Source organism: Bactrocera dorsalis, chromosome 2, assembly GCF_023373825.1.
Source record: "Bactrocera dorsalis isolate Fly_Bdor chromosome 2, ASM2337382v1, whole genome shotgun sequence".
Taxonomy (NCBI): domain Eukaryota; kingdom Metazoa; phylum Arthropoda; class Insecta; order Diptera; family Tephritidae; genus Bactrocera; species Bactrocera dorsalis.
This window is the reverse complement of record NC_064304.1, coordinates 92,282,270-92,309,840: the sequence shown is the minus strand read 5'-3', so window position 1 is coordinate 92,309,840 and position 27,571 is coordinate 92,282,270. Positions and strand designations below refer to the sequence as shown.

General features: G+C 36.9%; 1 protein-coding gene and 1 long non-coding RNA gene across 13 annotated transcripts in view; one reads left to right on the top strand and one right to left on the bottom strand.

The window, feature by feature from the left end:
* Positions 1 to 11,838: 11,838 nt before the first annotated feature.
* LOC105230215 (uncharacterized) overlaps positions 11,839 to 27,571 on the bottom strand; it is a 67,978-nt gene continuing 52,245 nt past the window's right edge. For 8 of the 12 annotated variants that reach the window (XM_049449023.1, XM_049449025.1, XM_049449026.1 and 5 more), the window contains 6 exons: positions 25,851 to 25,939; positions 18,037 to 18,242; positions 17,484 to 17,961; positions 16,108 to 17,414; positions 13,060 to 13,854; positions 11,839 to 12,990 (listed from right to left, as the gene is read on the bottom strand). In XM_049449023.1, the coding sequence (XP_049304980.1) occupies positions 12,133 to 12,990; positions 13,060 to 13,854; positions 16,108 to 17,414; positions 17,484 to 17,961; positions 18,037 to 18,242; positions 25,851 to 25,939 (3,733 nt within the window). In that variant the 3' untranslated portion in view covers positions 11,839 to 12,132. Of the gene's footprint in view, positions 12,991 to 13,059; positions 13,855 to 16,107; positions 17,415 to 17,483; positions 17,962 to 18,036; positions 18,243 to 22,310; positions 22,390 to 25,850; positions 25,940 to 26,092; positions 26,116 to 27,571 lie in introns of those variants that run through there. The other 4 variants (XM_049449033.1, XM_049449034.1, XM_049449029.1 and 1 more) reach the window with 3 other exon arrangements.
* LOC125776528 (uncharacterized) lies at positions 23,781 to 24,244 on the top strand. Its single transcript, XR_007421791.1, has 2 exons — positions 23,781 to 23,992; positions 24,071 to 24,244. It is a non-coding gene; the product is annotated as an uncharacterized LOC125776528 (long non-coding RNA).

Here is a 27,571-nt window from a genome sequence, read left to right as displayed (position 1 = left end):
AGAGAGATGGGTACCGTTTTAAAGAACTTTCAAATGGTCTTACTGTGGTATTTGGCGTCCAGATACAGGGTTTGACCGGAAAGTAACAAGATTGATTTTCTTCCGCCGCGATTGTACTTCGGAACGTGCATACACCGACTGGATTGGGTAAAAGGCATTCCTAGCTAACGAACGAGCGACGTGTTTCTGTGAGTGGTACAAATCGAAAATGCAGTGTTCGTTAGAGCAGAGGTACGCGACTAAATTCTGTGTGAAAGTCGGCAAATCTGCAACAAAGACTTTTGATATGATCAAGCAGGCTTACCGGGATGTTGTTTTAACAAGAAGTGGTGTGCTTCGATGTCACCAGGTCTTTTCGGAGGGCTTGGAAAAGGTGGCTGATGAAGTTCATACTAGGAGACCTGCGACTACGACAAACATCGACAAACACTAACAATGTGACTCGTGTGCGTAAAGTTTTGAGCGCAGACCGTCGACTAAGTATACGTTTAATTGACCAGATGTTAAATCTATCAAAATCTGTGGTTCATGACATTGTGATGGAGCACTTGAACATGCGCAAAATGTACGCGCAATGCGCGTGGTCCCAACAGGACTCACTGACAACCAGAAATTGCGGCGAGTGGAAGTGTGCCAAGAAAATTAAAGATGTGTGGAAAATGATCCCCAATTTTTGAAAAACGTAATCACAGGTGACGACTCATGGATGTTTGAGTATGATTCCGAGATAAAAAGCAGACTTTCGAGCAGTATGCACCTCGGCTCTCAATGCTATTCCGGAGAATGCCTTCCCTGACGGCTTCAATGCTTGGAAATTGCAATGGCAAATCTGCATCGACGCAAAAAGAACATATTTTGAAAGTTTTTAAAGAATTGTAACGATTGGTTCAATAAATTTTTTCACATCGACTCAGTCCAATTAATTCGCAGACAAACCCTGTATTGCAAAAAGCCTATCACGAAAGATCACGTGACAAATCAATTTCACGCAGAATTCGAATTGCAGAAAAAACGGTTTCATTTGACAAAAAAGCGCACACACCACACCACAGCGATAACGCACCAGCTGGCACCTCTGCCTTCACCTCGAAGGCACTTGTAATAAGAATTAATTGGGCTGTGGTATCGCTGAGTGAAATTCAAGGAGCAAAAAGAGGACTATTTTGAGAAATATCTCACTATTTTCCAAAACTTTCTATTTTTTTATAGTACAATTATTTTTCGAACAATCGCACTCACTCAAATACAAGGTATGATTTTGATTTTCTGGCGTCTCCATCGTTAATGCTTCCACAATCATAAATTAAACACTTAAACTGCAGAAATATCTTTCTAACGAATGTCGCGTACACGAAAGAGAATGCACTTATTTTTTCCCCTTTTTAAAAGAGAAATTGCATCTTCAAAGTTTGAACTTAAGAGCATGCGAAATCAACGCTGTACTGCAGGATAACAAGCTTGTAAAAAGCTCGCTCTCTTTGGGTACTTTAATTACACACTAACTTTTGGTATGGCTTTTTATTATTATTCTTTGTTTTTTTTTTTTTTGTCTTTTCATTTTACTGCTCACATAGTGAAATGAAATTCTAATATTGTTATGCTCAAAACTGTCTAATGAAGCAATTAGGGCAACTGAAACGATAATATTGGTAGAAATGTTAACACAAAAATGGCCTTTTCATCTTTATTTTAGAGTTTCAAATTAGCGAATGGGAACCACAACGCACCTATCTCCCATTTTAACTCATTTCGAGTTTCATCAGATTCTACCGCTTCTAAGTAGATAAATCAATAAAGATATATTCCACTGTATAGCAATTCCACTCTAATAGTTTTCAAAGTCGGATTATACAATATATTTGAAGTCCCTGGATACCGGTGCTTGAAGAGCTCAAATTTTTTCGAAAATATTGGTTAACTTGTAAGATATCTTAATGAAAGGTAGTGGTAATATTATCCTGATGCTAATGCGAACTGCTGCTCAAAATGGGTAAAATTGGGTCAGTACTTCCCCAGCCCCATATTGTGTGTAGAATTATTTTCGTAACTTTAGTGTCAAATATATGGATCAATGTATGGTACGAGTCATCTTAATAAAACTACGTGAAAATCGAGAATATATTTTAGTTGAATTCCAAAAAAGGAGACATAATTTTAACTTGCTTCTGGTTTCAATATCTCTCAAATATGTGTATATTTTGAGCTCCCAGCTATTGGTATGTCAATTATAACGACATATGAGAAAATTTAATAAAAAACAAGTAAACAAGGGCTAAGTTCGGGTGTCACTGAACATTTTATACTCTCGCATGATAAAGTGATAGTCGAGATTTTATTATCCGTCATTTACATATTTTTTATTTTGCTGTAAAACTAATTAGAATTAAATTCTGAGAGATTTACCGATATTTTCGGTGAAAAATTAGGTTAGGTTAGGGACTAAGTTATTCGTGTTCGATATCAGGGACCTTGAAAAGTTATAGTCCGACCACGACAATTTTTCCACAGGGGATACCTCAGCTCGAATACCGTATTTGTGTAAAGTTTTATTCCGTTATCATCATTGGTTCCTAATGTATATATTATACAGAGAAGGCATCAGATGGAATTCAAAAGTCCCACGCCCATTTTCAATTTTTAAAAAAGCCTCGGTGCAGCTTCCTTCTACCATTACTTTCGTAAAATTTAGTGTTTCTAACGTTTTTTGTTAGTCGGTTAACGCACTTTTAGTGATTTTCAACATAACCTTTGTATGGGAGGTGGGCGTGGTTATTATCCGATTTCTTCCATTTTTGAACTGTATATGGAAATGCCTGAAGGAAACGACTCTATAGAGTTTGGTTGACATAGCTATAGTAGTTTCCGAGATATGTATAAAAAACTTAGTAGGGGGCGGGGCCACGCCCACTTTTCCAAAAAAATTACGTCCAAATATGCCCCTCCCTAATGCGATCCTTTGTGCCAAATTTCACTTTAATATCTTTATTTATGGCTTAGTTATGACACTTTATAGGTTTTCGGTTTCCGCCATTTTGTGGGCGTGGCAGTGGGCCGATTTTGCCCATCTTCGAACTTAACCTTCTTATGGAGCCAAGAAATACGTTTACCAAGTTTCATCATGATATCTCAATTTTTACTCAAGTTACAGCTTGCACGGACGGACGGACGGACAGACAGACATCCGGATTTCAACTCTACTCGTCACCCTGATCACTTTGGTATACATAACCCTATATCTGACTCTTTTAGTTTTAGGACTTACAAACAACCGTTATGTGAACAAAACTATAATACTCTCCTTAGCAACTTTGTTGCGAGAGTATAAAAATTAGATAACATACTATATATATTTTTACCCAAAAAACTGTTTACCGTTACCGTTTTCACTTACCGTTTTCACTATGAAACTGTTGCTTTGGACACCAAGAGCTTCAAGAAATCCTATGGTTCAAGAAAATTCCTTTATATTTCGTTTTGCCTAATGAAATTGCTTTTAAAACATATTTAAAAAATTTCAACAAGCATGCATAGCTCCACATAAACTCTTTTTCTTGCATTAGAAGGCTCAAACGATACTCTCGAGTTGTTCCGTCTACACATACAAATACCATAAATATGTTATTTGGTTAACCAAGTTCATCTTGAGTAATTATTAAAGGCAGTCACAACTCAAAATCAGGTGCTGCATGCAACACGCTTTCCAAAAGCAAGCTCTGCTGTGCGCTTTCATTAGCATGTGCGTGAGCTTGCGCTTGGGCTCAAGTTACTACTCGGCGGCCAATAAATTATTCAAATCTCAAACAGACATACATACATACATACAAACACATTTAGAACTGATTGTGATGCGTGCATATAAATGTGTATGCGTATGCATGTATCAAGGCGTGCCTAGCTCAGATGTATGTAAATTACTTGACAGTATACAAATTAGTAACTCAATCAAAGTTGAGAAGTAGAGCAATTAATTAATTAAACGTCCAGATTGCTTAGCATAATTTCCAAGTGTGACCTTGCGGAGAGAGCATGGCTAATGTTTGTGCAATTACACACATAAATCAACATCACAAACACACACACACACACGTGCAAACAAGCAAACAATAATAAACTAACTGCAACTCATCATATTAGATGTGCGATATTTGTTCGCTGCACACACAAATAGAGCACGCAACAGCAATTTCTTGCGGCGAGCTTTATATCAAACAGCAACAACAATCAGCACTATTACACTATTGTACTATGACAAGCGTAACAACGGCAGCCTTTAATATAAATACGATGAACGCTGCTATCAGCAGCAGCCGACCGCCGCCTGCTCGATTACAGCAGTCATCGCAGTTAATGCTATTTGGTAACCACAACTTGAGTTGTGGCAGTGTTGCAAGTGACCAAGATAGGTTGGTTGAGGTAAAAATTCGCAGCCGGAACCGCGAAGCGAGGGTGGAGACAATAGGTGGACACACACACACACTGGCAACGACCCTGGCACTGACGGCTAACCTCAGTGGCATGTGGGCTAAGTACTCAGCATACCAACAGTGCATGAGCACAAAAACAACAACCGTAACAATATCAATTGTAGATATTCGCAGAAACATTATATGTGAGAGAGGCTTGTTTCAAGCGTGTGTACTCACACTAGAGCGATTGCGAGCCAGCTTCAACTGGAGAGCGTTAACTGGAGATGTATGCACAGTTACTTACAAATGTACGAGTATGTGTGCATGTGTTTGGTTATACAACGCTGTGGCAATAAATTTTATTGCAAACGCTTCTGCTGAAATGTCAGCCGTAAGTTCTTCGCTACTGCTGAGCACACGCTGGACATTTGTGGGAGCGCGGCAGCGCCGCTTTTTATGCCAATACTTCATTGTGCGGTACTTATGTTGATTACACATTAAATGAAATTGTTAGCGACATTTACTGTGTGGAATGGAGGAGCGGATAATGAAAAGTAAGCGATGACACCCTTTCCACAATGAACTCACAATTATATAATTAACTCGAATGTAGGTTTATTTTTTGAGTGGAAAATATTTTTTCGTAATACGAATATATAAATATATTTCTGGCCTAATAATGAAAATAGGCATATTTATTAACGAAAATGTTTTTTTTTTTGTTTTCATAGCATTTGGCTCGTTTTGGAAGACCCACACGGTCGATTGCTGTTTTGTTTCGGGCTCATACGCGTAGATCCATGATTCGTCACCTGTGACGATCTTATAAACGTCTTTTGAAGCACCGCGATCGCATTTTTTCAGCATTTCTTTACACCAATCCACACGAGCCTTTTTTTGAGCGATTGTCAAATTGTGCGGGATCCAACGAGAACAAACCTTTTTTACGGCCAGGTGTTCATGCAATATCGAAATCGGAGAAATGCATAGGCATGCCTCTATCTGAAGGTACGTGACGGCATTATCAGTTCACGTACGGCATCGATGTTTTCTGGCACAACGGCTGTTTTTGGACGACCTTCACGGAATTCGTCTTTGAGCGAGCATCGGCCACGATTGAATTCGTTGTACCAGTTTTTCACAGTGCTATAGGATGGTGCTTCATAGCCATACAAAGATTTTAGTTCATCGATGCACTCTTGTCGTGATAATCCACGTCGAAAGTTGTGAGAAATGATCGCACGAAAATGTTCACGAGTTAATTCCATTTTTTGGCGCAGATGAATTTTTTAATTCCCTGTAAATAAAACAATTCACGACTAAATACAATAATATCGAGAAAGCAAAAGCAAAAGCCTGGAATATACCATCCAGTGGGTCGTTAGTTTAAGCTTAGAGGCATAGATTCAAGAGAATTATAAAAGTCCGAAGTAAATGTTATTGTAATACTTTTTAAATCAATATATTTAACCAAAAGCATCAGACGAATGTCCGCGTAAATAGTTTCTAATTCCATATCACGAGAGACTTACTAGAAATTTAACCTCATTAGACCTATAGAATCCCTCAGCTACTCTGTATATTAAGTAGCAGCTCCTTAATGATATCATGATGATCCAAGATCGATTATGGCATCAGCTTTGTGTGTTGTGTCATTTTTTTGTTCGAAATTTATCTATTGAAAAGAGGAGAGACAAGATTGTATAGAAGGACATTTTTTTACATATTTAGCAGCTTTCAAAACGAAAAGACAGTTATTTTACAACTCAGCACCAAACTCTCACACTTCAACGCGGTACAACTTAAGAAGAGCCTTGTTATTGCAGTTTCTTCTGTGAAAAATTTTCAGAAAAACAAAAAAAATATCTACTGTTCTCGATTTCATTACAACTTGCCAGCTACGTGGAGACATGAACTGAGAAGTGATATCGGAACTGGATAGTCCATATATTCTTCGATTTGACTCTGCAAAAGTAGAAAGTGATTCTTTATGCTGAATACTCTCCTGTTCGGTGGACAAACTGTTGGGTTGTTGAATAAGCAATCGTCAACGGACCATCAACAGCGACTATTATGCAGTGAAAATGCATCGTTTTAAGGATGAACTCGGTGAAAAACGTCCGCATTCCAAAAAAAAGAAAGTGCTGTTTCAACAAGACCATACATTGTTCAATAAGTCAATGAAAGTGATGGCAAAAATCAAGGAATTGGACTTCGAATTGCATCCATATCCAACGCATTCTACAAAACTGGTCCCCAGCGACTACTTACCGTTCTCAAATCTCAATAGAATGCTCGTTGGGAAAAAATTTTCGACTAATGAAGAGGTGATCGCCGACACTGAGACCTATTTTGAAGCATAGGACAAATTAAGCTACAAAGATGGCATCGAAAAGTTGGAGAGTCACCATAATCAGTGTATCACTCTTGAAAGAAACTGTGTTGAATAAAAAAAAAACAATTTTATTAAAAAAATGTGCATTACTATTTTAGACCGGGACTTTTCAATTGAGCTGCTAATGAAAGTTAGATACAACTACAAAAGAAAACGTCTAACTCGTTATTGTCAATATATGATACAAAAATCATTTAAAATTAATAGCTGAATCAATAAAGTTGCCACATAACGGTAGGAGAAATGTTAGTATCTTAAACGTAAGCGTCAATTGCTTGCAACTCCATTTAATAGCTCGACCACATAATTATTTCATGGCATTCCCCAAGGCAACCGCAGCGCGCATTCTAAGCAAAGTTGCACCTATTCACAAGCATATAATGGCCTTACGGTTGTCATATGCAGGCATTTCATGTGTGGTTATATGCACACGCGTACATACATACATCATCACATATGTATTAGTGGGTATGCCCGTGTTTGTACGTTAATGTCAAGTGCATTTCCCGTTACATTGCTGGCATGACACATGAAATTCTGCACAGTCTTCTCTGCTGCACTTCCTTAATAGCACTTGCGCCGTCTCGCGCACTTACCACAGCCACAAACACACACACACACACACATGGCTGCCACATTCTTGCTCTTATGGCGCACTTCGTTGCGGACCGTTACATTTGCCAGCACGACAGCGGCGACAAAAATATTCGCATTTCTTCTTATAATGCCATTGCATGCTTAGTCTATTACATATGTGCGTATACATACATGTTCATAAGGGTGGTACTTAAATGCAGAAAAATAATTTTTTAAAATTCTTAATTTTATTATTTTTAGACAAAACTATCATATATTTTTAATCTAAAATAAAACGTTGACTATAAATAAGTATTTTATTTGGAGATCACCCTAGTGTTTGGTGCGCGCTTTTAGAAAATTACACACATACAAGCGTGTGGGCGTGTGGGTGCGCGTTTGCCCATATTTTGTGCAAACACTTTTTGTTTGCGGCAATTGCGGTTAGTTTTCTTAGCAAATGGACTGTAGCAGACGCCACCATGCAGGATGTGTCTTTTAGCCGACAACTGATTTCCTTGCGAGTACTTCCTTTGCAGCTTTCACTGTCACATTTTAGATTTATTGCCAACAGAGCTTCCAACTATATTATTGGACCATTAAATAAAGTCGCTAGATTAGTTATGTAATACACTGTACGTATGTATGTACGTATGTTATTACATTAAAATGCGTGAAATAAATTATAGCAAGCAGGAATTTTCTTTTAATTTTGTTATTGCTATTGTTTTTGAGCTTACTTTCTTCTTATTTAACTATTTGTGTCTTCAATCTTAAAAAATTGCATTTCATTTTAAGCCGTCAGTTCTTAGTAACAAGTGAAGCCTTGACTATAAGTGAAGTCTGACCCATTTAATTTCATCACAACAGAGCTGAACATCCTCACGCTTTCTTAGAAAAACCAGCCGACAAAATAGAGTGCCTTAGATAATACTCCTTGTTTTTCCTATTTTAGTGACCCTATCATTGAAGTCTTAAGAATACTAAATACATATCGCAATAATGTTTTAAATGTTCCATTTTAAAGCGCAACACTATCATTGATTAACACCATTTGCCCCTCTCTCTAAGATAAAAGCTGCGTCGAAACTCTTTTCGCTTCTTTCTCTCATCTCACATCTTTTCTCTATCTCTTGGCATTAAAGTGGTTGTTTAGGTGTCGGAATGTCGATTATTTTTTCCCCAGTTGGGTTACGTATACGCAGTGGAGTTACTGTACCAGATAACATATGTATAAATCACTACAGCAATGTTATTAACCAGCAAAATATTTTAGTTGCCATAAAAATACTTAAAAGGAGGTATTCGGTAATCGAATTTAATAAATGGAATAATAAACACTTATTAAATTAAAAATAACAAAACAATATGTTTCCCAGTCCCAATGTGTCGCTTTGAGTGCAGAAGATGCCAAAATAGACAAGTTAACTCAATAATTTCTCAATTTCAAAAGACACAAAATAAAAATATATATTAAAAATTATACTTCAGTCACAGTTGCATATAAATAATGGAGACTGCATTTTCGAATTATTTCATTATCTCAATTTATCACACGAAGCGTGCGGGTTGGCATGGGAATGAATTGAAAGCATTCAATTAAATTAAATAACGCTTCTCTTACACATTCTTTTTGCACAACAGTGTTTGTGTTTGTTAACATCTAATGCACATATGTATATTCAGCATATATTGATTTTCATGAAATAAATATATATTTTCAATTAACACATATTTTCTTGCTTTATTTTTCAAAGTAAAATTTTTACTTATTGAAAATCGATACAGGTCACTGGTCACATATTTTTTTATTATTATTATTATTTTACATTGTAGCTAGTACAAAAAAATAAAATACTAACAACAATTCTCATTTAATTAATTAGGAGAGATACTTAAAAGCTAAATTTTAAGAAATACATTTGCTGCTACTGTTGTCTTACTAGGTCGGACAGCTTCTTGGCGTTTCAACCGTATTTCTCTTCTAGAAGTTTCGCTGAGTCTGGAGGCTTCCTTCTTAACGTGCTGTCTAAGCCTCAGTTCGTGAGACTTTGCTATTTTGGAGTTTAGTTTTAGGTCAGCTGATCTAATGTGCTGGTCAAATAATATAAAATGGCAAAGATATTTAAACGCTTTTATGATAGTTTGTTAAACAATTGAAAACCGCTTTGTCACATATCTGAAATCAGACTCTCAACCTTTGACATTTGCCAACAAATTAAAATGACGTAATACTCAGGATCAACAAATGAAAACTTTATGTTGGAAATCAGTTTATATGCGTGTTTGATATGTGTGAATGACGTTTTACACCTTAAAGTATTACTAAACGTTGATACCTATACCTACTATTGATGTTACGCATACGCAATGGAGCACGTATGCTGAATATTTTGGCGTAACTATGACTTCTATGCAATATAGCACTGAAAACGAGTATTTTGTAAATTTTACTTTTAGTAAATCTGGTCTTGGCCTCAAAATTTCCATAAATTTAGGCCAGCTCAACAGATCTCAATCACTTCAAGCATTAAAATCGTATACAAATTTAAAGCTTATTTCAACTTGAGAAGCTACTAACAATATTTAAGAGCACACACGGAATATATATACACATATGACATATATAAATATAATTTCTATATAAGCTATAAACTTGTCCTATAAAATGTATTTAATTACGAAAGTGCGCACTAGCATGTTCAAATACTTATATAAATGAAATGGAAATCAATGGCTTGCTTACAGAATAAATAGCAATAACAATAAATAAACAAGTTCATAAGTAATGATTATTGCAACAGTAATTAAAAATAAACTTGCAAAATAAACGCTCAATGCATAGCAGAAGCTAGCACTCATAGGCATTACAAACATAAGCAAATAAATATAGTTAAATATGTTGTGCGTTTGCGTGCGTAAATTTCAATGTGGTCGACAAATGCAATAAACATTAAATATTTTAGAATAAACATGCAATTGTATTTTATTTCAGAAGTCATATGTATAGCGTAAGGGCAAATATAACCGCTGATATATGTAAATGTGTTGATGCACATGGTGGCGTGTATGTTTAGATAATTATACACAATACACAATACACAATTCGTTGAAAAATCTCGTCGAATGCATTCGCTTTCATTACTCGTATTCATTGGAGGGTAAAAGTATTCGCCCTAATAGTGAAGGAATATAAAAAAATGATTTCAATTTTTTTGAATAAAATGCTACGCTTATATAAGCATTTAAATATGGCTTTATTAGTTTAAATTTTCAGTAAAGCTTCCTCTAAAATACGCTAGTATAAAATGTTACTTTTACAACTACAAAAAATGTTACGTGTACGCAGTGTACTTTTATTGGATATAATGTTGTATGTAACTGTCGAAGTTTCTCACGAATATCCATCTCCAATATTGACGCTGCTGTTACACATTAATTGCCGCGGCGACTATTCTAATCCGAGTTTCATAGAAATTTCACTCACAAATATTCCGATCGCTGTTTCAGTTGAATTTCTATGGCGATTGTAAGTGGCAGCATTGCTATAGTTTCAACAACATAATTGCATCTATTTATGGGAAACTCAACTGAGTGCAAATTCTGGTAGCAGAGACAGTGAGCGGCTCAGCTGGTAAGTTAGTTGTGATCATAGTGGAATCTAGTATACTGTTAAGAAGTTTACCTTTTGTTCAGATAACGCACAAGTAGTGACAGAAATATAGAGTTATACCGAATGTTTAAGGTCAGTTTCTTACAGACAAACAGAGGGGTATTGGTTCATAACGGTAACAGAAGTAATAGCCCTTCTTCTTTAAATGCAACTACGATATATGAAATATTGTTGCTTTCTTTGCGAATGGAACAGCCGTGCAAGAGACTGTCATTATGTACAGAGGCAGTGGCCAGTACGTCAAGGACTCACTCCGGGACAAAAAAACCTTACCAGTGCACTTGTAGTTGATCCCAAAAAGGTATTATTAACACTTTTGCATATTAAATTGGGTGTACTGAAGAATTTTGTTAAGGCAATGAACAGAAATTGAAGAGTTCTTGTATCTGAAACAAATATTTCCAAGGGTCAGTGAAAAATTAAGGAGGGCATATTTGTGGGTTCGCAAGTAGGAGAACAAATTAAAGATAGAACATTTGCTCAATGAAACTGTAATACGAACCTGGAGTACCTTTAAAAGTGTTGTTAAAAATTTTCTTGTTAAAGATGACAGTTACAAAGATCTTGTGACTGAACTACTTACTGCCTACAAAATAATTCACTTTCTGGACTCCCATGTGGATTTTTCCCCCGAAAATGTAGAGGCCGTAAGTGACGAACTTGGCGAACGGTTCCACCAAGCGATTTCTGCTATGGAAAAATGGTACCAAGGCAGATGGAGTGCCAGTTTGCTTGCCTTGTAGATCTAAACCATTTAAAAATATAAATTTAAACCAAAGATATTTCCGTAAATTTAATTGATAATTATTGTTATATTTCATATATATATGTATATTTAATTTTTTGTTTAATATTTGTAAGCTACATACAATCAAAGGGCCTTTTGACTAACCGAAAGCGTAATATGGTACAGTTAATTTACTAGTTTACAATAAAAGTAAAGCGATTACACTAACACTAATATATAGTAGAATTAATTATTTATACTTTATTAACTAAAATTATTTACTACAGCCAGTTCGTCATTCGTATTTATACATTAACCGATTTCCTAGCATGCACACACCATTTACTAACATAATCTACAAGCAACCGTTGCCCCAGCACCCGCACCATGGTATTTTACCACCCGTATGCGAACTGATGGAAATCTTTCGCCGATGCGAGCGCACGCTGAACGAAGTTGATGACTCCCGCGATGATGCCGAGCTATTCGAACCATGCTCCGAATATGAAGTGCTATCCTGATGCGAGTGGTGACTGTGATGCAGATTATTGCTCAGCAACGACGATGTGTGCGGGTGATGATGATGATGATGATGGTGATGGCCGGAAGTGCCGCTGACACGCTGCGCATTACTCGCTACGGTGCCATCAGAGTGGCGACGAGAACAGCGCGAGCGCCCTGTAACCGCTTCGACAGTGGCGCCCTCACCGGCATTGGTGCGTGTCGAGTCTTGGCTGGATTTACGTTGATGCGCCACCGCTATATTGCTGCAGCTGCTATTTGTGTGGCGATGGTGCGCGTTGGCGGCATGCTTCGGCGACGTGTTCGCCGAGAGAGATTGCGGTTGTGTGGGATCAGCAACGCCGTTATTCGGGCTCATCGTATTGCTGTTGCTACGGCGCCGCACGGAATGTGGTGAGTTGGGAGTGCTGTGGCTGGTTTGCTTGAGATTACGCAGCGCCGGATTGAGCAGCACGGCCTGCAAATCTGTGCAGCTACCATTGGTTGGTTGGCCCGCTGCGCTCGCTACGTTGGAGTTGTTGGTATTGACATTTGTTATGCTACCATCCTGCATACCGCTTAGATTTATTTGTGCTTGAGATCGAACTAATTGTGGATTCATCACCGGATCTGGAGAGTCTGGCGTGCTTGAATCACCGCACACGATTGAAACGCGGCGCGCTTTCCGACGCGCCGCCTCTGTATTGAGTGCCTAAATCAGAAAAATCAAGTAAAATTTATTGAAAAATCTGACTTTGTAATTACAACAGCACACACTTACCTCGTTTGCTACCTCAGCAGCACTTGTCTCACTCAAAGCCGTTGCACCTGCCGCATTCAACTCCGCGTCCAACGAATGTGTCATTGCAGCGCGATATTGCGCACGCTTAGCCGCCGCGTTCGCCACCGCGGCATACAGTTGACTTTTATTGGGCGCAAAGCCGAGCGTCATCGGCTTGTTAAGTTGCGCTCCAGCTGTTTCATCTGTAGGCGGTTGTGGTATTGCCACAGGCGTGGCACGCGCTACACCTGCGCAGCGTATATTTAATGGTGAGGGAAATCCACGCGCTGGCGGCGTCGGTGGCTGCGCCGGCTTGGCTACACCAGCGACAGGCGGCAACGGTGGTCGCTGCATATTTGCCACACTCGTAGGTGGCAGCTCCAGGCACGCCTCATTATTCAGCTGATCAAAGCCAATATATGTGCGCTTATCTGGGAAAGGCACCATAGCGTCGGGTATATGCGGCGATGGGCTGTCTGTATGCTCGCGCTCTAGTGAACGCGTGCAGCGGTTGTTGCCTTTGCCATTGCTGCTGTAGAATGTTTGTGTGGCAGTCACTGTTGTATTGGCGCTGGTAGCTGCTGTACTGGCGCCAACTGCAACTTGGTTCGCGCCGTCATATTGTAGTGTTAAATTCATTTCTGAGCGGTAAGGTTTCTTATTTTTGTCTTCCTGCTCCAGCGGTTTATTGATGGCGTTGTCGTTCTCCCTGTGTTTGTCCAGTTGAATAGCTAAGATATCCTCAGATATGGCTTGGATATCATTGAGTATGGTTTCCAGGTTCACGGACTCCGTCTAGTGTACAGTACAGTTAGTTTTATTATTAAATTAGTTTAGTCATAATTTCTGTATCATAAGCAGGTTATGAGGGAATCGAATCTTTATAAATGTGTGTGGAGATATTAGTTCGTGAATGGGTTAGATATGTGCTTTCTAGGCTACGTGCAAATGCAAGGCAAAGGGCACCACAAATGAATATTTGGCAAAATCATGGAACATTAATTTAGCATTTTATTCGGTAATAGTATGGTTAGAGTATAGTTGCCAGATTTCGAAGGATATTAAAATGTGCTCCAATGAATTAGGGAAATCTTCCACAAGTATTGTATCTTCTGTTTACAGTTGTGAACCTGAATTGCAACTTATCAAAAATAATATTATAGAATCTGCACAAAATATTATAATTTTTAGAATGTCCAAGCGTTCGAAAAGTTCATTCCAAATCACAGGTGAATGCTTTAGGTCAAAAGAAAATATTGCGGCTACTAGATTCACGAGTATTATTCCGAATCATTTCAATATCCTTTATTTTTGTTCAAGGGTCTGAACCAAGCTACCCTAAAGAACCTTTCAATACAGTAATGAGAAGATCTAACCTCATTTATCATCTCCCTCATTTAATTGGACTTCGATCGCTCTCACAATCTCAAGAGATTTTGAAAGCTGATCAGCCCAACACTTTTTGGCTCAGAAAGCACAGTCGGCTCAAGATGGATTAGATCGAAGGAAATGTTGCCTTAATAGAGTAAAGGAAAAGGTAATAAATCTTCTATGTACAATGACGGCTGACGAGTGTTTTAAGTATATCGATTGCCGTTCAATGGCTTAAAAGTTTTGCGGTATGAAATTGATAGCTATCGGACCACTTTGTCGGATTAGATCAATACATATATGTATATTAAAAAGAAGGAAACGTATCAAATATTCTGTAGAGTTGCAAGTATGCCAGCATAAGGCATATAACCAAATCTTGGAGTTTTTGAGGTTATAGATATAAATAAACGATGAGATGTCTATAGTTTTCGAACAAAATAAAATTATTATTTTTTACTCTTGCACCATGCTGCTATAGCGTATAATAGTTTTGTTCACCTACTGGTCAAATTAATCAAAATCCTATACGAAACCATAACTAAGCACTAAGTTAAGATATAAACTTCTAATTTATTACAGGAGATCACATTAACCAGAGGCACCTTTGGGAAAAAAATTTGAAAAAAGTGAGCATGGCACCACTCTCTAATTGCTTTAAAGCAATTTGGTTGACCACTTTTTTCTATAAAACCTTTCTGGTTTCTCAGCGAAAAACTGCGACAAGTAATTTTAACATGCTTCTCATGAAACCAACTGTACTCTATAAAGGGAGTTCTGTATTGACCAAAATAAATGGTAGTCCGATGATGCAAGGTCAGGGCTATATGGCGGATTCAACAAAACTTCTCAGCCAAGTTCTCCCAGTTTTTTAGTGGTATGACTGCATTTTTTATTATTAACAAAATACGAACAACTTTTTCGACTACCAATATTCCAGAAATTCGAAAAGAATCCCTTGGTGATTTTAATACGCCCATTTGTCGAAAATGGGTTGAATCGTATAAATAATTCCCTTAGCCCCCATATGCCTAATAGAACATCCGGCTGATTTTATAATGCATATGTATATCGGCAAATTTGAAAGTTTTCATATTAACATTGAGAAAATTTATTTTTATTAAATCGGATGAAAATTTGCTCCGGACCCCATATAAACAATATCAGGATTTTCAAACATCGAACTGACTTCACTCATGTTACATATGTATGTCTTATTTGAACGTGATTTTAATATAGTTTTTGCCAGCAGAAAGTAAAATTTAGACATAGAATAGAACTAGTTTAGCCTATGAGCTATAATATAAGTTAATAAGACAGGAAGAGAGAGATTAAATACATGATTTCTTCGAAAAGTGACTGTTGAATCCTTTCTCTACATTTTTAAAATAAAGTTTTACCAACAGCTGAAGGTATTTTCGTACTTTGATGCTGGCAAGTTGCAAGAGTATAAAATATTCGGGTGCATCCGAACTTAGTACTGCCTTATTTATTGTCCTGAACTTGTTCTATAACTATAACAATTAAATAAAAGTTGGGGTTAATAACTGCAAGAAAGCATAACAAGAGAGACACACTAACATGTAATAGCAACACTACTCGAATATACTGCGCTACTAACTACATACAACAACCAACACCCAAAGCCATTTGACAGGGGTTTGGTCTAATGGTCACCTGGCTTTGACTATCCACCAGAATTGCTTTTGACATCGATGTTGGTGTCGACTGCGGTAACGGCGAGTGTACTGGCGTTGCAGTCGCACTGCTACGATTCGATGTTGTTGGTGTTAGGCGTTTATTGGTGTTAATGGCGGCCGCCATTAGCGGCTTGGTCACGGCCGGTGCAATTAAAAGATTTTTACAGCGTTTTTGTGCGGTAGCATAAATGGGTTCGCTTAATTTTGTTATTACAGCATTTGGCTGTGCTACGAAAACAGTCGGCAATGCGGCGAGCGATTGCAGCGCCGACAATTTGGGCATAGCCTGAAGCGGCGCCTGCAGCCTTTGTGGCGTGTTAATTAATGCCGCCGTCGAAGCGTGCGTGTTAAGCGGGATATCGGCGGCAATAACCGCATCCTCACCGCAGGCGGCAGCAGCATCAACACCGGCGGCAACCTCATCAGCATCGTCCACGGTCACTGTGATGGTGATCAACGATGACTGCGGCAGTGCAGGTGGTGACTGCAGTTCTGCATATTGCTGTTGTGGCAGCCGCTGGTGCTGCTGCTGATGCTGATGCGTGTGTTGATGTGGCTGCAAATATTGCTGCTGCGGCGCCAACAGCTGTTGTTGTTGGCGTTGCACGCGTGCGCGATGTTGTGGACTTACTTGGGAGGAGCTACCACGCTGTGGTATTGGCGGTGGCACAGCGTTGTCGGCGCCCGCCGCCGTCAACACCTGATGCTGATAGGGTGAGGCCAAGCCGTTGTGTACATAAAGGTCAGGCGGCTCACAATTATGACAGCCGCTGCTTTCGGCATCCGCAGCTAACGTGGTTGGCGTTGATATTGGTGTGGACTCCGCAGGCACATTGGCATCACCTGTCAGTGCTTTATTAGCTAAAGTTGTATTGATTTTCAGCCGTGGCTTTAGTGGTGCAAAGAAGTGTCTTGGGCTATTAAGCGTTGGCAATGCATTTGATGGCGTCGTTGTAATTGCAACTGTCTCTATAACAGTCGAATTCGATTGTTGCGCGCTCGGCGCTGACACGGTGAGACTTGCGGGGTTTGCCGTCGACTCATTACTCGCCGGTGGCGCCACTATGGTTGGCACAAATGTGGTTAGCAGTTGAGGTGGCGCTAGTCTCTGTTGTTGTTGTTGTTGCGTAGAATTCTGCGTAAGCGGTGTGGCAATTTGCAGTGCCGGCGGCGAAGCGCCTGTTGAAATCTTTCTATGCGCGAAAGGCGATTGCAACTTGTAGTCCCAGCCATTGGTGTGACGCATTAGTTTCGACGTGGGCGAGCTCGTATTGGGCGTATTACCTGCAAAAAATTTTAACCGCAATGATATTAGTGTACCGCTGTTGTGAGACAGTTTCAATATTCACGCACCTATATTAGAGCCCATATGATCTTGCAACACATTCTCGAAATAAGATAGGGGCGGCACAACCGCCTGCAGGTCGTTCAGCTGATTGGCCACCTGTTCGATGGGCGTCAACGGCGTCAACGGCCCAACTAAGCTGGGTAATGTCATCTGCGAGCCACCGCCGTCGGACGTGTATATGTGCAGCAGCTCATTGTGCGGCACATGCGTATGCTGGTCGGCATTACTCATCGTTTCCTCCGACACCACGGACAAATGATCGAATGCTTGATGTAAATTTGGCACACTTTCCGAATTAGCACCCGCAGATTTAACCACAAAATTGGCCATATCTGGGCGCGTTGCTGTCGTTGTGGTGGGCGTATCAGGCGCAAACTCAATAACCGGTTGCTTGGTCGCCAGCTGGGGACAGCTGCCGCCCGTGCAGCACTCATCACTACATTGGTCATCGTTGCCTTTGCAGGTATCACAGGAATCTGAATCCTGTGGAAAGAGTGAAACGAAAGCAGAGCATGTGTATATAATATCAATATTTTTGATTTATTTTTTGTGACTCACATCACTGTTGCAGTTACTGTCACAAATGTGCCCACTACCGCGCCCGCCGCCACTACAAACGCTGTGCCGCGCATTGCAAGCATGGTCGTGATCCAAAAGCTTCGCCTTGAAGCGCTTGTTCAAGCGATCACACTCATCGCGTAGCGTCCAAATCTCGCGGCGCAGCTGCTCATTCTCTCTACGCAAACGTTTGATGTCCGATTGCCCTGAAAGTGTGAAAAATTAATGACATTACAATTAATTTAGTTACAAATTAAGCAAAAATAATTTTCACTTGCTAATTCGTTATGAGAAATGTACGAATCAGCGAGTATATTAACTTGTATGATGGCCATAAATGCCGTAAATAATATTTTTGAAGGCGGCTTTGTGATGCACAGGAAAACCCCAATTTGTGTACTTATAAAAATAAACGTCTGCATGTTAAGTAATATATTTATATATGCTGGCGTACAACTGTTTATGTGTGTGTGTATATGTGTGAAAATTTAAAATAGATGCCTTCAGTGCCAGCTGCTTTTTCGCGCTACTTGTGATTGTTGTAATTTTATATAAATGTAGTAAAACAATTGTTTACTTTATGAATGTGCTAACTTCCAGCAATAATTGCAAATGTCTTGTTTGCTAAGAACATAAAAATATATTTCTTAATATATAAAATTAACTGTTAATGTGGTGTCTGATTGGGAATAATGGCTTTTTCATTTATTTTCAGATAACAATATAAAAATTTTACATATTATATTATAGCAAATGTTGATATTATTTGACGTTGTGCGACATGAAATGATCTACCACTGATTTTGTAACAGAAAGTGAGACAGTCTGGCGAAAAATTTCAAACAAGTCACAAATTATAAAAATTTCGGAAAATTTTCAAAACACGACACAAATTATAAAAACACAGTTATTATAACTTTCCGACTCATAATTTCTTTAACAACCAACACCCTTTAAAACAGAGCGACTGCATTACACGGCTTGCGCCAAAACCCTTATTTTCTTCCAAAGGTTATAAATTATGACATCTGTCAGTACTGTAGCCAATAGCCGACCTCTACGCTAAGATCTAAAACCGTAAGGTTTTTTTTAACATTTTCTAAGATCACACATAACGATATATTACTAATAAGAAGCTTTAAAAACTCAACTTATTGTGCAAATTCAAGCAACCCATGCATAAGATTGGTTTGTAATCATACAACAGAGTCCTTATAGAATTCGTTGAAGCGACCTTTTGATATGAGGCAACAAATTGTATAAAAATGTAATCTACTAATAATACAAATATTTTATTCTTTAACTAAAATATCAAAAAGTTCTAGAAATTTTGTTTTTCTTAACTTTAATTTTAAGTTGAAAACCCGGCTTATTTGATAGATATTTAATACTGAGGTATTTCACTGCGGCCTAGGCTCTATTTTGCCCTTAATTAAACCCGCTTAAGTAATCAGCATATAAATATCCAGTAAGGAGCAATATTATAGTCTAAATTGCTGCAGGCATAGCTCACCCAACGGTTACTTGAATTTGAAACCTCACTAGTTAGCTGTCTAAATTAGCTATTAATAGAATAACGGTAGCCAAAAACTTGAAATCTCTTATTGCTTTCCAGCATTGCCTGCCGATAAATTTCTTTTTTGCTCTAGAAAACAATGATATGAGATTTTAGTATAAAAAAACACTCGTAATCTAAATCGGAATACAATACTAATCCCAACTAAAACCTTCAAAACACCATAAAAATATATTCGATTGCTTAATTTTGACTTTTGATTTTTTCTTCGTTTTTTCTTTTAATAAGTCGTTTTACTAAGTTTACAATACTTTTCCCCCTGATTGATAGATAGATGTGTGACTAGATCATTACAGCTGTCTCATTGTAATTAACACGCCTCAAGCTTGCTCTACAACGAATATAAGCGTATTTAAGCGCCTTTAAGCATCATTATCGCGTAAAAAACTTTGACTCTACAGAAATTCGTACAGCAGTTATTAAATATTAATACGTTACGTATACGCACTGCAGCATAATAGGAAACCTAATTCCTGCCATATTTAAGCGTTCTTCTAGAATTTGAATGCCGATAAAGATTAAGCCAAGCATAATTTTTTGGTATACCAATACAGTCGTACCACATAAGCAGCCACAAATTTTGTATTATCCAATAAATATACTGTGGTTGGTTCATCTTAAGGATAGAAAATTTTCCTGTGCACATTTTAATAAATACGACGGTGGGCAAAAAATAGTAAGACTTTTTAATAAATTTCGCGTAAAAAGCCTTACGTTGAAAGTACATTGAGGCAAGCGGAATCTCAAGCAACGAATTATTACTGGCGGCGAGTCATGGATCTATGCTTACGACCCGGAAACAGACGATCAATCGGCCGCATATCGTACACAGAAGACCCGAATCCGAAAACACCACGTCAAAGCAGTTCGAAAATCAAGGTTATGTTCACAGTTTTTTTTTTTTTTTTGACACAAGTGCCAGTGGGGATTACTTAGAGGGAGACGACATAGATTTTGAAGAATAAATTAAGGCATAATTATATACAAAATAATGGACAAAGTCTTACTATTTTTTGCGCTTGGTAGTTTTAAGGATTATTTAATTAATTAATTTTTTTAACAGCCTTAAAATGTTTATCTAATAAAAAATGACAGATTTATTACGAAGTAATGAAAAATGCATCAAGTAACCATATCGTAGGCAAATCAGTCCTCCTTTTTTTTACAATTTGACTAAACCAATGGAAATATTGTAATAAAATCGGATACAATTGTGTGATATATTCAATCAAGAAATGAATTACTGAAGTGCATTTTGATCATAGTCCTCTGCTAAGTGATATTATGGTACAATTTCGTTATTTTTTAAGATTTTGTCGCATAAAAATGTTTTTGACTCAATAAACGAGTTTTGGTACTTGGCAAAAGCGAAGCTAAACAAGTTTTTTGAAACAATTTATTATTTTTGTTGAATTTTGTTGTTGTTATTCAAGTATTACTCATTTTTAAACATAATAATAATACTACATTTTGCTGAAACCTCTTGTAATAAAGTATGGCGAAAACTAGCGTGCCCTTTATGGAAAAGTAACACCGAAACTTAACTTCACGACCAAAAAAGTGCAAAACAATTACTTTATGAATTGATTGATTTAGTAAATATGTTACTAGATATAGCAACAAAAATCGAATTTCATCAAGTTTGTATATTTGTACAAGTGTACCCACTAGAAGTGTCCATAAAATGATCTGGGTTAACAATTTCTGTAATTTGTTTGTAGAGGCTTTATGTTTTTCTATCACAGTGTTATTATTATTATTATTATTATTATTATTATTATTATTATTTATATTTTTATTATTATTATTATTATTATTATTATTATTATTATTATTATTATTATTATTATTATTATTATTATTATTATTATTATTATTATTATTATTATTATTATTATTATTATTATTATTATTATTATTATTATTATTATTATTCTTGTAACTTCTATTACAAATTTTTAATTTTCTCTTATATCAGCATTCAAAACCCAAAAGTTTTCATGAATACCGCAACTATTGTTTATTACAGTTTATTAAGTGCTGACATAATATTCTCAAATATTTTTACAACTGACGACAGTTTGACGACCTTCACAGTAAATGCGGTATATTATGCGACATTAAATAGTGCATGACTAGAGCGTCCTTAAGCCACACACACACATGTGCACAGTCAAGTTCAGATAAAAATTAATGCAATTAGCTAGATGCACATTAGAACACACGCACACACACAATATTATGATTTAAATGACACAAGCAAATACTCGATGTTTCATTTAAATGATTTTCTGCATTACAATCCATTATTTTCAACTGACGGCAACAACAATAACAAACAGCTGAGACATCACAACATTAAAGTAGATAGCGTCTTCTTTTCAAAATCATTTTCCGAAGGAATTCGCAAAACAAAATTACCACATTTATGGACAGGCGTACATACAAACACACATATACACTTTTCCGTTAATTATGTGAAAATTGCAGAACATAACAACACTAAACACATAACTATGCGAATACTAGCAACAAAAAAGATCACAAAACAAAGCAATTATAGAATTACTAAAATTTGTTTGCAAATACAGTCAACTGTCATTCGGTTCGCGCTTATTGAAATACCGTTAAAAATGGCTATAATTAATAGAATATTAGTATGTATCAACGTATATGTATATTTAAGAATAAAACACACGTGCCGCTTGCGTTGGCTTGTTCGTTCGTTCGAACATATTTAAAAAGTCAACGCTGACTGGTTGGACATTTTGCAGATTTGCCCAAAATTTCAGAAAATTCAATAAAATCACAAAAATTCATATGCTTTAATATTTAGCGTTCACTTGTATTCGTATGTATTACAGACACATAGACGTATCCGCAAAAATATATATGTATATGTGTACTCGTATATACCCGGTAGGAAATTCAAGTATTAGTTGTAAAACTCATTAGTTAGGAAGTGTTTTTTCCATTTCATAAGTAGGTAAGTTTACATCAAATTTCGTGACAGCAAAAATTTGTTGTACAAAATAAAAATATATAACCCAAAAACTTGGTTGTTTGAAATTTTCACATAAATTTTGAGGTTATGTGAAAAATTTGATATACAAAAGTTACAGATCTTTTCATTACCTACAATATTGCCATATATATTATCGTAGTTGGCAGGAAATCGAGATAAGCCGTTTTTAATCACGCCACTCTCCTTCCTTTTACCAAACTCAGATCACCCGTAAATTATTTTTGCTTTAATATTCTTTATTCTATCTTTTTCCGATAGATTTCATCGTAATATGTTTTTTTATTTTCAAAAATCATCTACCCAGGTCTGAAATGGATTTCAGGCGAAAGTAAACACGGCACGTTGCTAATTCGCTTTTCTAGAAACTTTAACAGAAATCTCTGGCAACACTTTAACCAGTAATTAACCAAGTAATTAACTAGTAACTTAACCGATATTTGGTTTACAGGGTGTCTATGAATAATATAAATAACTTAGTGTAAGCAGGTCCACTTACGGCAAGCTTAAAGACCATAACTAATAGAGTTAGTCCACTGTAACCATCAAAAATACCTTAAAATTCCTTCCTTCTACCGTCCTTCAAGGAAAGTGGGGATCACCAGTGAACCTAACGAAATTTCCATTATCACACACTTCACAGTCCTTAAGTTAAAAGCTCTATAACAAAAACTTCAAACAATTTTTTTCTCATCGTCCTACCTTTATCAAGGCCTTCTCTCAGCAGTATTTCTCGCTCTCACTCTTATTACAAACAAATACTAAGATGAAAGAATAAAGAAAGAATTGTATTTTCTTTATTATTGCCAAGTTAAATGATTCATTTAAGCCTACAGAGAGCACTGTCCGCTTAAATATTACAAACGAACTAGTTTGAAAATAAAAAAACGAGTGCAATTTCCTGCTGACGATACACATACATATACTATATATCCCACTATATTTGTATATGTGATCGTGAGCATTTGTGGACTGGCGAAATTAAAAATTTTCAAAAACGTCGACGGCAATTATGACACTGACAATACGCAAAAGATAAACACAACGAAAATCAGCCTGAGAGCACACACGAAAAAAAGTATTAAAATGTTGAGCAAATATGTAGTCACAGTTCTTGTGAGAGAACGTTTCTCCTGCAAATGAAAATCTACTCAGGAAATAATATTTTTCTCAGTACTGAACATATAGGTGATCTTTAGAGAGCTTTGAGCGGTGTTGAACTACTCAGTCGAGCGCCTAAAATGAGTAGTTTCTCTACAAGAGCATTGCTGAAAAAGTACAATTTCATTTTATTTTCGACTGAATCACAAAATGAGAACTCGTACAAATGGTAGCAAATAAATTTGTGTGCGAAAAAAGTTGAGTTGAAAAATAAGATTAATTTTTTATACATAATTCTGTGGTTTGTTTACACTTTTGAATTTTTTCCTTTTTAGCTGTCTTGCGATCTGCCAAAACACGTAACACGATTAATGATTTCGTTTCGGAACTGCTAGTGTGGGTAGATAAAAACGCTTTCACATACACACACATACGCATATATGCGTTTATAACATTGTAAATAAATAAGCTTGTTATTCAGGCTAAAAAATGCGAGCGCGCAAGTTTAAGGATTTTTTCATGATTTTTGTGCTTGTTTTTTACTTTCATGTGCATTTTTTTCAGGTGCGTATGGTTCGACATTCGCACATCTGGCTGGTGCTGTCTAGATCGCGAAGGTGTAAACTGCGTACAACAACTTGAGGCACTCGAGGATATACCCAAAAAGAAAACACTGTGATTTTCGCCAAACGAAGTAATCACTAAAAATACGTGTCGGTTGTATTTTGAGTGATCAAACTTCTTCACACCTTTCAATTCATATTTACTTTATTTCCGGATATCTAAACTACTGCAAATGAGCCAGTTACTTACGCTAAGAGCATGACAGTTTCGTGCTCGGTATCATAGTTTATGGAAGCGAAGGGAAAGGAGTTTCATCATATGGAAAATATGTAAGATGAAATTATTTTAATACCATCTGACAAGGAACGAGTCAGACTTGCTATCTGTTTTTCTGAACCTTGCGAAAGCCTGCTGACCTAGAGTGAAACATAAATGGTCTGAACTGTTAGCTTTTGGCAAGGCTCACTTCGCCGTAATGATGGGCATCTAACTGAGACTAAAGATATTGAAAACCGCAACTTGTGAAAGTTTCAATGAAGAGGATGAATTGGAAATATCTAAACACTTTCTTTTCCACTGTCCAGCTTCAGAAAGATTGAGGTCAAAACTTCCCGGATCCCAGCGAATTGGCTGGAATTCATTTTAGCCGACTCAGTAAATTTGTGGCTTCAGGGGTTTTGTCGATAATTTTTTGCTCTATACCTAGAGTTTCTAGGCATCGCAATGGCTGACTGAGTAAATTCTTAGCTCCAGGCATCTGTAACAATCCAAGTGTGGAATTATTCATGACTACACGACAAATCAGCCTATTTACCCAACCTAATCTGTTACTGGACGACTTTTGCGATAGCAAGATCATTTAGAGTACTAACTGCTTACTGATCTCCTAAAAATCTCTCAATATAGCAAAGTTGCTTGGCGAAGGACCTGACAGTCTTTTTTAGACGATTCTTTTCCAATAATATAAAAAACAAATAAAAAAGGCATCTCTGCAAGTATAATTCTCTTCTACTTTATTCAGCAATTCCTGCTGGGTTGCTTGACATAAGTATAAGTAGAAACGTTAACAGCTAGTCCGCTATTAATAAATTAATTTTGAATGGACACTACAAGCGACTCAAAAGAACAAGTGGCTGACAGCTTTATCTTCAATGTGAACAGCTTTTCCAATAATACGTATTATACTTGATTTTTCTAATATTCTCAGACATTTTTTGACGCATTGTCAGCTTCTGGTTTGCTGCTAGGCAGACGGGCAAATTTGATAATTACTTTAACTTTTTTTGCAACGTTTTCAATAATATTTTTGTGTCTTCTTTATTATGAATAGTTTTTTCATTTTGTCTTACTTTTTAAAACAAATTATATAAACTCATCACATACGCAAAAACACATTTCAGCGCATGTGGCATCTACATGTCAGTACGCAAATAGTGTTCTGTCAAAAGCGATTTTTAGTTTTGCATCTTACTAATGAGCACACAGAGTATTTTTGTTGCATCTATTAATTGGCTTTTCTCTAATAAATGTGCATTATTCGTTGGTATTTACCTCTTTCGACCTCAGCATTTATATTGATGGTACGCAGCCTCAGTTCCTCATTCTCATAGATCATGCCACGTGATGACTTTCGATCCAATCTGTAAGTGTGCATACGAAAGGTGAGCATTAATGATGGCTGCTTTTAATTAAAAGTTATACAAATGTTTGTGCATAATATAAATTATTATTTTTAAAATATCATAAAATATGTATGTTAAGTTACGCTAAGCACAACAACTAAACACGCTTACGAAGAATAGCGATCCCAAACCGTCCGTTGCCGCCACATACGCATAATGGCAGGGTCTCATATCACATAGTATCCTTAAATGGCAAATTTATGACAAGACCTTCAACACTCCATTTTCAATACAAAATGCTTTGAGCTTTTTAAAATTTCAATTAAACATATATTTTTATTATTATTTATGTAGAAGAAATCGCTACCTATTTAAATAACGGTACATCATAATATGTATACATATGTATATGGTAAGTCAATTAATTTGCCCTGTGTCATGCTATGAAGCATTCCATTGTCAATTATTTATGCAAACATTGTTTAACTAATTGCTTGTTTTTTCAGGCAATCGCTTTCGATAAATAACTGTTTTCTAAAGGACATAATGAAACCACTATTAAGAATTAATTACAGTTTTCCATTAAATTTGTATCACTTAATTGTTATGACAATTTTTCAGAGAATTAAATATTTCTATATATGTACATACATTTATATGGAGCAAATCAGCCGGGAAGCTTGTACTGTCTAACAGAGGAATAATGGGGACCAATTGATTTAAACGCTTGCTATTTTCCTTTAATTTTGCTTTACATTACGATTCAAGTTTCTAATATGTATTTCGATATCTTTGTGGATCATTCTCGGTTTTGAGTATATGATTTTCAAAAGGATGCTAAAATTAGAAACTAATTGAGATTTTGCGGAAAAGTAGAAGAGCAAATGTGTACGCATAAATGAATTAGTTGATATGTAAGTATCGTGGATTCTAGACCCCGAAACTCAAGCAAAACATGTCAAAACTACACAAATATAACTATCTAACGCTGCACCCCCGCATTAGTTTCGTAAAAACCAGTCATCTTGACAGACTTATATCGGTATTCTGCGTGAGACGATTGTCTCATGTCTCTAATTGTCACAATAGTAATTTAGTGACCCTGTTAGTCAGGAGTCTCATTTTGGTATTCTGGCAGACACAGTAAAGTAGTATACTGTATAGTAATATACTGTATCTGCCAGAATAACAAAATAAGACTCCTGACTAACAGAGTCACGATATACCAAATAAAATACGTGTCCATGGCGATTGCGTATGCCCAGCCGTCCGAGCGGCGAAGCGATTTTTGCTCTCTCATAGTGCACCCTAGATGGAATTCGATCTTAAACATACTACTATTTATGTACTATTCGAAACACGATCACCCATCTTGAGATCCAGCATTCAGTATTGGATAATATTCAACCGAATAGATCACGTTCAGCACGCAGTGAATAAAATTTAGCAGGCATAGCTGAGAGTGTACACGAAAACCGTGGAGAGTTAATTCGGCGCCGTTCGTAATAACTCGGACTGACGTATGGAACGACTTATCACATTTTACGACGTGATCTTAAATTGAAAGCGTACAAAATACCAATTGTGGAAGAACTGAAGCCGCTTGACCTTCCCAAGCGATCTCGCTTCGCTCTAAGTTCCAAGGGATCC